Raw genomic sequence first — 13,009 nt, 5'->3', positions numbered from 1 at the left:
GTTTGTGATGTTCAACAATGGATATGTAGATGAATTCAACATTTGGTTATGATTATGTTTATGTTTCTTTTGGTACTGTTTGATAGATGTTTAAGTATTTTGAATGATGATTGTGTGGATGTAATGAATTTTGTGGATGATTGTGTGGATGTTTAAGTATTTTTGAATGATGTTTGTGGATGAGATGGATGTGATTGATTGCCCTTTTGTGATGACAAAAAGGGGGAGAGGACTGGATTGATTGATGATTGATGATTGATTGATTGATGATTTGATCAAATTTGGATTGGTTGATTGATTGAATTGGTAAAATGTTGGATGTTGGCTGCTTAATTGTCATATTTTGGATAATTGTTTAATTCGGTTGGGCAGCCAAGTGAGGGGGAATTTTTTAAAAATTTTTTATGATTCACTAAGTAAAGGGGAGTTCTTGTCTATTGAGAAAGGGGGAGTTTTTATTGCAATCATCAAATCTCATTTCAAACCTTTGTTTTGTCATCATCAAAAAGGGGAAGAATGTTATTCTTGGTTTTGATGATCACAAAGGACTTTGAAATGTTTATTTAACTCTCTTCAAATATAAGTGTTTTTTGCCTATCAAAGAATCAGGTACGAATATGTCAAGAAATGAAAATCAACCAAAAGAAAAAGCAAAAACAGGACACTCATGTCGGACGTCCTAAGGAATTGGTCGGACGTCCGAAAGGATGAATATCATTAAGAAGAAGATTCTGTCGGACGCTCGTGAGGAAGCATCGGACGTCCGGATAGATCGGACGTACTCCTCGGACGCACATCGAACGTGTCGGACGTCCTAAAAATTCCACAAAATGTTGATGACTCTCTGCCAAGACTCTGTCAGACGCTCGTAAGGAAGCATCGGACGTCCTGAAGGATCGGACGCATGCTTCGGACGCACATCAATCTCATCGGACGTCCTAAAAATTCCATGAAGATTTGATAACTCTCTGGACGACGTTCGGACACAGAAGCTCGGACGATAAAATACCATCGGACATCCGAACAACAACTTGACTGATTTTCGGACGATGAGATCGGACGATGACTAAGACGTCGGACGTCCGACAGCTCCAATGGCTAGCTGACTCTTCATCTGCCTTCTATCCGTTGGAAGTATTAATGAAGCCCATTTTTGGCTCCCTTTAAATACAAACGATTCTGATTCAGAAGAGGACTTTTGCACACTTTGTTTACAAGATCTCAAGAGATATTTTAGCTAGAAAATAGTCTCCAAAGCTAGATTTGTTCTCCAAGTGGTGTGAATTTCTTGTGAGCTTTTCTCTTGTGGTTGAAAGTTTCATTAGTGTAGCTTTGTTGAGGGTTATCTGAGTGATTGTAAAACTTCTTAGCTTGACTAAGTGAGGCTTAGGGCAAGGAGGAAGTGCTCCCTCCATTGTACATCTAGTTGATCATCTTTCATCAAAGAGAAGTTGTTCAACCTAGTGATTGGTCTTCAAGTTTGAGGAAAGCTTGGTAGACAATCGGTTTGATATTCTATCTTATTCTTTTTTGTTTGATAAAATTCTCATTGCTTATCTATACTTGTTTTTCGAATCAATATTGCTCTCTTCTTCTAATCTACTTGATTGATCATTACTAGAAAAGAAGGTAAATTTTTTATTAAGCAAAAATTACATAAATTTGATTAAGATTTTAATCAACCTAATTCACCCCCCTCTTAGGTTGTCTTTGGGCCTTACAGGAGTCGTTTAAGATGGAGCCTCAGAAAATATTGATCAAATGTGTTGTAAATTCAATGATCTCATTAAGAATTTAGAAGTGTTGGAAAAAGAATACTCTCTAGGTGAGAAAAATAGAAAAATCCCGAATACCTTGTCCAAAGATTGGGAAAGTAAAATGACTGTTATTGAAGAGACTAAAGATTTGAATACTATGCCTATTGAATCACTTATTAATTCTCTGACTTCTTATGAACTGAAACTTAAGACTAAGGTACAAGAGCATGAAGATGCAAAGGTAAGAAGGAGCATTGCTCTAAAAGCATCTCAAGATGAAGATGATTCGGCCTCATTGGATGGAGAAGATGTGGAAGTTGATGACAGTGATCTTGCTCTCATCACAAGAAGTTTCAAGAGAATCCTCAACAAAAGGAGATTTAGAAGAGGAGGACCTAGCAATTCAGATTCTAATGAGTTCAGCAATACAAGAAACAAAGGGAAGCAAGAGTTCAATAAAAAGCAAACTGATAAATGCTTTGAATACGACCAACCTGGACACTACGTGAGTGAGTGTCCAATGAAGAAAAGGAAAGCTGAAAGAAAATCAAGATTCAACAACTTTCAATTCACATGAAATGAGTGCAACTCCGACGATGAAATTGAAGAGGAAGAAGAATCTGCTCAATTGGCTTTCATGGCCATTAGAGATGATGAGGTAACAACTTGTAACTCTCAATTTGATAGTGATGATGAAACTGATGATGATCTTGAATCTTTCGTTAAAAAATTGCATGATAGTTTGAAAGAATTTTATGTTAGAAACAAGGAATTGAAACACAAAATTAGTTTTCTTTTTCAGAACAATACACGCATTTTTCAAGAAAATAAGAAGCTGAAAACTGAAAATGATAACTTAAAAAAAGTTAAGACTGATCTATGTGCTGAACTTGATTGAAAAACAAAGTTTTGTGAGTTGTTCAAAAAGAAACAAAGTAGTTTGAAAAGAAGAATGGATGATCTAAATGAATTGCTTAAAAACAAGAAACAAGTTTGTTTTCAAAGGAATGAACCAAAACCTAACTTTGACATTCATAAGAAAATGTTGAATTCTAATGCAAACGAATTTACCATTTATAGAAGAAGGCAAGTCAGATTTGTTAAACCTGTTTATGTAAGCAATTCCCAGACTATGTGTAGTTTCTGTTGTCAAGTTGGTCACATGAAAAATATGAGGAATGGCATGAAATGCATGTGGATAGTTAGACATGTTGCTAACTCTGTGACGGCTCCACCTCCCCCTAGGGCGTACCACAGAGTTCGGCGGATCGTCTGCCCAACTCTCGCCAGGGCTCTCTCATTCGAAACTCGAGAAAATAACTTACATTCATAGCAAATAAGTAACACAACAAGTTCAAACTTAATATATACATTGATGCTCAGATCCAGTTACAAGGCTTATACACGCCCAAATACATTAACGTGTTTACAATCCAAATCCAATCAACCCTAGTCGAGTGCTAGCGCGAGTGCCATTCAAAATTTCAAAACTAGACTACTCTGTACAAGTCTCACGCCTCGTTCGTACCCCCTGATAAGGAAAACAAATGGAATGGGATAAGCTATATGCTTAGTGAGTAATCAGGGGTAAACATATAAGCTCACATCCAAATAAACAAGTAAACCAAGATATTTCACATCAATAGACAGAAATGTAACATCACAATGGTAGGATACGGGTGGCTTCAAAGCCAGTTCAATTCCCCGAGATTGAACGCCTGTTGACACTCCGTCAACCAAAATACTCATGGTCCGTAGACTCCACTTACTTTCCCCGTTCACCTTATCAACCCCCGCTGGCCAGTCAACAGCACACAGCAGCTCGAGCAAAATAAATCACTTAGCTTTAAACAAAGCCTTAACAAAGAATGAAATCCCAAAGTTAGCATGGAACTAATTTCGACCAAACCCCGACTAGCTCGAATAGTTTGTCTATCCTTGGAACCGGGTTGGAACCAAGCCCTGAGATATCCAATCTCTCAATAGATAATATCTCTCAACAAAGTATTCAACAAAGTACTCACCCCAACAGCACACAGCACAAGGGGTTCAACTCAAGTCGTGTAATCACCCCAACAGCACACAACACAAGGGGTTCAACTCAAGTCGTGTAATCACCCCAACAGCACACAACAAAAGGGTGTTACTCAGCACCAAGCATGTATTCTCACATATTGAGTCAACAACAGAGAATGGGCTTAGGTCGAGTAAGATAAAGTACACCTTCGCCTAAGCACCCATTCAACATATACAAATCATATTGACAATTTATTATATAAACTGTGACAGCCCCACCTCTCCCTAGAGTGAACCATAGGGTATCAGCGGACTGCCTGCCCAACTCTCGCCGGGGCTCGGTCAATCAAAGAACTAATAACTTAAAAATAACTGGTGAAATAACTTCAAATTTAAGCGCACAAACCCTAATGGCACATAATCGTCAAGCCAACTTTCCAAACTTAAAATGTCAAACTAAAAGTCACACTTACCACTCCATACTACAATTACGTAACATAAAACGAACTTATGAATCCAAACTTACAAGAGTCAAAAGTAAAGTCATCTTAACAAAAGGGTTACAAGTCCAAGCAAAATAAAGCTAAGAAAGCTCTTGACCGTTAGTCCATCCCCGATCTGTTAAGGAAAACAAAGGGAGTGGGGTGAGATAAAGCCCAGTGAGGTTCCAAGTAAAGCAAGTAATCACATAGCCAAATAAGGGTACAAAATGATCAAATAAACATCATACAGGAGAATGACAGTTTAAACACAGTTCAATTCAAGGATACGGGTGGCTTTCAAAAGCCAAAGATCCACTTGAGCTTGATCATAAATGCCTCCGTTGACTCTCCGTCAACACTTGTGTACACAAAATATAAAATCCGTAGAACACCACTTGCACCGATCTCCGTCCACCAGTCAACCCCCTACCGGGGCCCGAATGCCAAATAGGAACAGGAATGGTAATACTCAAGTATACCAGAATTTTAGGACATAACTGAGTCCCAAGTCGGGAATTTCGTCTCTGGCGGCGCTGGACAACACAATAGGCTAGCACAGTGGCTATACCTCACCAAAGGCCTCAATTCAAGATTTCATCCATGGCGGTGCTGGACAACACAACAGGCTAGCACAACGGCTATACCTCACCAGAGGACCTCAATTCAGGATTTCGTCCCTGGCGGTGCTGGACAACACAACAGGCTAGCACAACGGCTATACCTCACCAGAGGACCTCAATTCACATGCACATAAATATACAAGTCCGCATACAGGATTAACTAATTCAAGTTCATACAGTAAACCAATTACACAGGCCAGAGAACGAGTATGATAAAGTACACCCTCGTCTCCATTTTTATCAAAACAGTGTTTGGCGCAAACAGTCGCAAATCAAGTATTTCAAGTATTCAGATATTCCACATTACAGGTAGCAGGTAGTGGAACACTCACCTATCAAGCAATGCAGTAGTCAAACGTCAAGTATCTCAGTTACGACCACCTTCGTTTCCCAATCCTAGGGCAATGAGTGAAATCGTTAACAAATTAGGTTTATTTCCCACTCAATTGTAGGCTCATTAAGTGACCAAATGAGTGGTTAAAGTCACTCAATTCATCATGCAAATTAGGCCCAAAATACAGTAAAAGTTCATGAGAAAACAAGTTCAATAAGTGCATGAAAGTTGGGCAAAAGAAAAGTTTCATTCAAGCTTAAAATGTTCTTCGCGGGTAAAACAGTCGCGCCCGCGCAGTCTCGGTAAAATGGCTATATCTCACTGTAGGAAGGTCGGAATTACGTTCCGTCAGCGGCGTTGGAAACTAGACTCGAAGGGATTTCCAATTGTACCAATTACATACTATAGTTCATCTCCTAGCAGTACTAATAGCTCGGACATGTCGGCTGTTTTTCCAACCCTGGATCAGCCCCAACCTCAAGCAAAACTACATTAGTTCTTGGTGTTATCTTCGTTTGTTTTGGTCTAAATTCACCCAAATTAGTTCTCAAATGTTCATATGCAGGGGTCACATCACCTAGGACCATTGGAGTTCAAAATAATACATCAACATGAATAAGAATGACCATAGCAGCCTAGCCATCAAGAAAACCAAACCAGTCCACTATATAGACCAAACCACTACCTTACTTGCTCAAATTTCATTCCAATTCACACATGAGCTTAACCAATCTCTAACCCAGTTTCTTAGGCATGATTAAGGTGTAAATAAATCACAAAAATCAAGAAGAAACCCTTCCTTCTCAAACCGGTCAGCCAAGGAGATGAAAACAGTCCACAATTTCCTCTATTCATCCAACCTTCATCCTTTAATGATTTTCATTTAAACAACATATCAAGTGTTAAATCTAACTCAAAAGAGGTTTAAAACATGTAAATACTTCATAAACAACCATGAACAAGGTTCAAACATTTCATCAAACACTTGGTAGGCATACTAACTAATTCAACTATTACTTGTTTAGTCCAAGAGATTAACCCCAAATCTCAACCAAACAACTTGTAGTTTACCATTAAAACTTAAAGTACATGATAAAACACCATAAAACTATCATTTAAAGAATATTTACCTTTCTTGTAGGAAGTTTGAACCACCAAATCAATCCACCAAAATGAAAGCTTCAAGCTTGAATCAAGCACTTAGGGTTGGAGGAAAGTTTCTCACTAACTCAAGATCTTTCTCTTTTGGTTTTTACTCTTGATCATCTAGGGTTAGAAAGCAAGAATATGGAGCTCTCTCTTTTTCTTTTTGGAGCTATGAAGTTCGGCCAACCTAAGGGAAAGAAAGCTTCAAGATGGTTTAAATTATCTTCTAACCTTTAGTCAAACAAGATCCATGGCTAGGGTTTTGCCACTTGGCCCCATTCTCGTCCAATCCTCCCTTAATCTTTGACTAATGATATTTTAACCTTTCCAAATGTACCAATACTTGTTTAATACCTCTAATCCTTCATGTAAAGTCCCTACCACTAATAAAAGAACACTTGGTAAAATACAAGTGGTGAATTATTTAAAAACCAACTCAAGAAAATGTTTTACTTCAAGTAAAAGGAAATGAAATGTAATGCATGGGAAATGTTGTAACACATAAGGAATGTAATGCAAGGGCCTATAATTTGTGGTCTAGATCTTAGAATAAGGCATGTAATTAAGGAAAATTATGGTTTAAAGTGAGGGTTCTCACATAAACCAACCCAATTACTCACTCAAAATAGTTAGCGCGCAAATCATGACACTTTATACGGGTCCACCAACTTCATCCTGTTCGTCACTGTCTGTGACAGAAGATTATACTCAACTATCAGTCAACCGACCGTCACAAATGGAAGTAAGGACTAAAACGGCCAAGACGGCAAAAACGGCAAAGAAATGCATGTGCGCGTGTGCGGAAATGGAAATGGTATAAAAATGGGTTACACGGTTTTGACCATAACTAGAGATGTGATTATCCGATCAAGGTGTACTAGATAGCGTCTCGAAGCTAAGACAAAGGGCTATAACTTTCATGAAGACCACTCAATCCAGTTCACAATTGATCTAGGTCAAAAGTCCAGATTACAGAACCAGAAGGTCCTTGTCAGTACGGTTGTCAGTACTGAATTCAAATGACAATAACTCAGGCTACACAATTCCGTTTGAGGTGTTTTTGAATACGTTGGAAAGCTGAAACATAGGGCTAAAAGTTTCGTGTTTTGGCCAAAGACTAATTTGATACGGATCAAGGTGAAAAATGCAGCCAAAATGAGGAAATGTCAAAACTGTCCACAAAACTATACCTATGGCAGCAAGGGTAAATTTGTCTTTTCATGTGCTACAGTACTCGGATTGTGCTGAAATTTTATAGGTAGCTATAAAACATCATTTCTTGTGCTGAGTTGTTACAACCAGATTATGGAGAAACAGAAGTGCATCAATGAGCCTATAAAACACGGATTGCAACCAGATTATGGAGAAACAGAAGTGCATCAATGAGTTGTTACAGATTAGAACTTTTGATGAGAACATTGGAAGTAGTCAACAAGGAATAGGACAACCTCAAGAATTGAAGGTTAGAGGGTCTACAAGAACTCTACGAGGAAGAGGTAGGAGAGCATTAAAACAGATTGACAGGAACAGTATGGCTCAACCTGTGCTGAGTAAACGAAAGGTTTGTCTGACTGAGGAGGAACAACTAGAAGTGGATAATATGGGGTAGGGGTCAAAGAGGAACAAAAAGGATAGCCCGGGTGGGGGGAGCGAGACACAAGAAGAGGGGATGGGAACCGGCCTGATCTGGGTCCCCAACTACCAATGAGAGTGATGGTGTGGAATTGCCAAAGTGCTGGGAGCCCCTTGACAATTCCCCATCTGAAGGAGTATAAAAAACTCCTCTCCCCAAACATTTTGTTTCTAAGTGAGACAAAAAATAAATCAAAACATATGGAAAAAATACAAAAAATACTTAACTATGACTGCTGCTATGTGGTGGAAGCAATGAATAAGGCAGGGGGAATGGCATTGTTTTGGGACTCAGATGTTAAAATTTTGCAAGTGCAACACACTTCCTTCACTGTGGAAGCCAAGATTGAGGACCAGGAAAATAAGTGCATTTGGTGGCTGATTGGCATCTACGCAAACGGTAACAATGCTATAAGGAAAGAGCAATAGAGGGTAGTGAATTGGAGGAGACAACTATAGGGAAACAAATGGTTGATAGCTGGGGAAACAAATGGTTGATAGCTGGGGATTTCAACGATATCACATCAAATTCAGAAAAGTAGGGAGGAAGAGGTAGAGCTGAGTGGAGCTTCAATGACTTCAGGAACTTCATAAGTACAAATCAGATGGTGGATATGGGATTCGAAGGGCAGCCGTGGACATGGTGTAATAACTGGGGAAATGAAGGCGAAATCATGCAAAGGCTAGATAGAGCCATGAGTAGTGCAGATTGGAACCTGGAGTTTGAGAGTGTGAAATGCTCTCACATTAAAACATATGCCTCAGATCATTGCGCCTTGATGATAGACACTAAGCCTACGGTTGTGAGGAAAAAAAGAAGGTTGTTTTTGGTGGCTACAACATGAGAATATAGCTGAGGTCATCAAAGGAGCTTGGAAGGGAAATATTGAAGGTTCTCGGATGTACCAAGTGCAATCAAAATTGAGGAACTGTAGAGTAGCCTTGCTTAAGTGGAGTAACAGCATTCACAAAAACTCCAAGGACAAGATAGATAACCTCAAAAAGCAACTAGACCAGACTAGAAAATCTGCTATGGACAACAAGAGAGAAAAGGTGGCCGGCCTGAAGACACAACTGCTAGAGGCTTATAATGAGGAGGAAATCTATTGGAGTCAAAAAGCCAGGCTCAAATGGTTGCAAGAAGGAGACAGGAATACCCAATACTTCCATGCACAGGTAAATGGAAGAAGGAAACAAAACAGATTGCAAAGGCTCCAAAGGGAGAATGGTGGCTGGACTGAATCCGAAGAAGAAACTGGGAAAGTGATTGCTGACTACTACAGGAACCTCTTCGCCAAGTCTTCAGATAGTAATGCTCAGGAGGTACTAGAGGGGATCCCAACTACTATCATGGCAGAAATGAACAGGGAGCTAACCAGGGAAGTGACAGAAGAAGAGATCAAAAATGCTTTCTTCACTATGGATTGCAATAAAGCTCCTGGCTCCGATGGTATGACCCCTTTATTTTTCCAAAAATTTTGGGAAATTATCAAAGGAGACATGGTAAATGCTATTCAAAGTTTCTTCCATTCTGGTTTTATGCTTAAAGCTATTAATCATACAATCATTTCCCTCATTCCTAAAATTCCCTGTCCTACAAACATTAAGCAATATAGACCTATTAGTCTTTGCAATGTCGTGTATAAAGCTATAACCAAAATCATTGTAAATAGACTAAAGCCTGTTCTCAATAACTGCATTAGCATCAATCAATCAGCATTTATACCTGGGAGGCACATCATTGATAACATTATCATTTCCCATGAATATTTGCAATTCCTTAAGAATAAAAGACTTGGGAAGGATGGTTATATGGCTGTGAAGCTGGATATGTCGAAAGCCAACGATACAGTTGAATAGGAATTTTTACAAGCTATTATGAGCAAAATGGGGTTTTGTGAGAGGTGGATAAATTGGATTATGAATTGCATTAGAACAGTCTCATTTTCTTTCAATATAAATGGCGAATGCAAAGAGTATATCACACCTCAACGAGGGATCAGACAGGGCGACCCCTTGTCACCTTACCTCTTCCTCATATGTTCTGAAGGCTTGTCTAACCTTCTAAAAAATGCAGCTCAAGAAGGAAGGATAAGTGGAATCAAGATCAGTAGACGAGGCCCTTCAGTAACCCATCTTTTCTTTGCGGATGATTCGCTAATTTTTTGCAAGGCCTCATGTCAAGAAGCACACGAACTGACAAAAATTTTGAGGAGCTACGAACAAGCATCAGGACAAATGATAAACCTCGACAAGTCTAGCGCCTTCTTCAGCAAAAATGTCAACCAGAAATCTAAGGAGGCGGTATGCAGCAAGCTGGAGGGAATTCAACAAGTAGCTCAAGGGAAATACTTGGGACTCCCAATGGTGGTCACCAGATCGAAGAAGCAATTGTTCGGATACATCAAGGAAAACATTGAACGTAGAATGCAAAACTGGAAATCCAAATTGCTAAGCTCAGCTGGGAAAGAAATCTTGATCAAAGCAGTCTCAATGGCCATACCCACTTACACTATGTCTTGTTTCAAATTGCGTTGCAGGTTATGTAAAGATATCTGTTCACTTCTATCAAAATTCTGGTGGGGTGAGCAAGACAACAAAGGCAAAATTCATTGGGTGGCTTGGGAGAAGTTGACCAAGGAGAAGAAGAATGGTGGCCTCGGGTTTAAGGATTTACAAAGCTTTAATAGAGCCTTGCTAGCCAAACAGATTTGGAGAATCATAAGGAATCCAAATCTGTTGTCTAGCAAGGTGCTAAAGGCAAAGTATTTCCCTAACAGCTGCATCCAGGAGAGCAAAGCCCCAAAGAACGCATCATGGTTCTAGCAAAGTGTTATGAGCAGTAGAGAGGCTATATGGAGGGGAGTAAGAAGACGCATAGGAAATAGGAAAAAAACCAGCATTTGGAACGACTAATGGATCCTAAGCAATGGCAAAGGGAAACCTGTTACAGCCAAACCACAAGGATGCAAACTTGACAAAGTTGCTGACTTGATCAGTAACTTCAGGTGGAATAGACCACTCATTTTCAAGACGTTTTGTAAGGAGGATGCACATAATATTTTGAAAATCCCAATCAGCATCACGGGAAGATATGATAACACCTTCTGGACAAGGAACATAAATGGGGAGTACACGGTGCAGTGTGGATACAAAATGGAAATGGAAAAGAAGGAGGAAGTGATTAGGAAAGAAGGTGAGGGAGTGGAAACGAGTTTTAACTCAGTGAGCCAGCAAGTGTGGAAGGTTCTGTGGAGCTTAAACATCAGCTACAAAGTTAAGATGTTCATTTGGAAATGTCTCTCAGATGCGGTACCAGTCAAGGAGCTAATATGGAGGAGAATCAAAAGGGGAGATCCAATATGTTCTGTATGCGGTGAAGAGGTGGAAACACTGGAACACATGCTACTTAAATGCAGCAAAGTACAGGACATTTGGAAATTGGCTCCTATCCATTGGGATGGTATTGCATACAGAGCGGATAAATTCAAAGACTGGTGGGCAGGAGTTTCTGAAGCTAGATATAGGATACAAGGGAAAGATCATATAGGCCTTACGGCATATATATTGTGGCAGATCTGGAAAAGTAGGAACAACAATGTTTTCAACAACAAAGACAGGGACCCAGCTGCAATTATAAACAAAGCATGCAGAGCTTGGGGGGAATTTGAAAATGCAACAGGGAAAGCTAGGCATTGGAGGGATGGGAAGATAGCAGTAGCTCAGCAACAAAGGGACCAAGAAGAAGAGCAGCCAGAGCATGCCACAGGTGCAGGAATAACACTGAGAATAGCAGTGCAATGGAGTAAAGAGGACAATATCGTTGGGTATGGCATTGTAGCGTATGATGGAACACAACAGGAATTATTGGCTTGGGGGATGAAAGAAAGGGCAGTGGATAGCCAACTTCAAGATCTGGCTGAAGGTGTCAAGCTAGCCCAAATTAAGGCAGCCGCCGAACAAGGTTGGCGTTTGATTAACATAGGTGTTCCTGACAAAAATTTGCTACAACAAATCCAGCAGACAAAACCATTGGCAGAAAGAATTGTAACCGTGGTGCAAGATATCCGTGAGCTGAGCTCCATGTTTTACAAGTGCTCCTTCTACCTAGACATAGGCAACACTAATGATCTTAGTTTCCAGTTTAGTGCTCAAGCTTTGAGCAGTCATCAAGATACAGAATGGGTTAATCCCAATCTAATGTGCTAGATGCACAGCGAATGTATCGAGCCTTTGCTCGGGTGTAAATACCTTTTGGTCAAGTAATATATATTCCTATCATTTCGAAAAATAAAATAAAATAAAATATCATTTCCTACAACTTTCATGTTTTGACCTAAGGCTGATTCGGCCTCTAACATGGACTAAAAGACACTGTCAGAAACAGGACAATTTCAGCATTAAAACTGGAAATCAATTCTTACAAATCACCTTTCTTGCTGACCGAAATTTTATATGCTACAAACCCAACAATTTTTAACCATGAATTTACTTCCATACACTAAGCATAAGCATTACGACAACATGAACACCAAGAACAACCATCCATTTCAACAACCAAAGCTGAAAATTACACTAGAAGGCTGGAATTTACTATAACCACTACTAAAATCATGAAATCTACCTAAACAAGCCATAACTTTCACTTGTAAACTAATAAGTAGCACAACCATGAACTAAAACCAACCTTACCTAGAATTGGAGAAGTACAACAACCCCTAGGAAGCTTGAACCACCAAAACTCTCCACTCCAAGATAGCACTCCACATTCCTAAGCAATTTCTATGAATTATTTAGTGAATCTTTTGGTTAGTTTGCAAGATTGAGCAAGAAATCAAGACCCCAAAGTTGAAGCTTTTCTCTTCCTCTCTCCAAGAAGCTCTTGGCCCTCTCTCTCCATTTTCTCTTAGTTTTTGCTTTGTTTTCCTTCTTATTTACTAACAACTTAGATATTTAAGCTAAGGTCAAAGGTTACTTTTCCTCCACCAATCAAATTTAAGCTTAGGAAGACCTTAGAAGCTT

The 13,009-nt window shown here is 39.4% G+C and overlaps 1 protein-coding gene across 1 annotated transcript; it reads left to right on the top strand.

Moving 5' to 3' along the window:
- Positions 1-9,947: 9,947 nt before the first annotated feature.
- LOC113769345 lies at positions 9,948-12,196 on the top strand. Its single transcript, XM_027313804.1, has 3 exons — positions 9,948-9,963; positions 10,065-10,806; positions 10,996-12,196. The coding sequence occupies exons 1-3, from the start codon at positions 9,948-9,950 to the stop codon at positions 12,194-12,196; spliced, it is 1,959 nt and encodes a 652-aa protein (XP_027169605.1).
- Positions 12,197-13,009: the final 813 nt, after the last annotated feature.

Source organism: Coffea eugenioides, chromosome 1 (genome assembly GCF_003713205.1).
Source record: "Coffea eugenioides isolate CCC68of chromosome 1, Ceug_1.0, whole genome shotgun sequence".
Classification (NCBI taxonomy): domain Eukaryota; kingdom Viridiplantae; phylum Streptophyta; class Magnoliopsida; order Gentianales; family Rubiaceae; genus Coffea; species Coffea eugenioides.
This window is presented reverse-complemented; position numbering and strand designations above follow the sequence as displayed.

Excerpts from the sequence above, each read along its gene's own strand:
- LOC113769345 (XM_027313804.1), top strand. Across the intron at positions 10,807-10,995 it reads GCCCCAAAGAACGCATCATG|GTGGAATAGACCACTCATTT; the intron begins GTTCTAGCAAAG and ends CAGTAACTTCAG.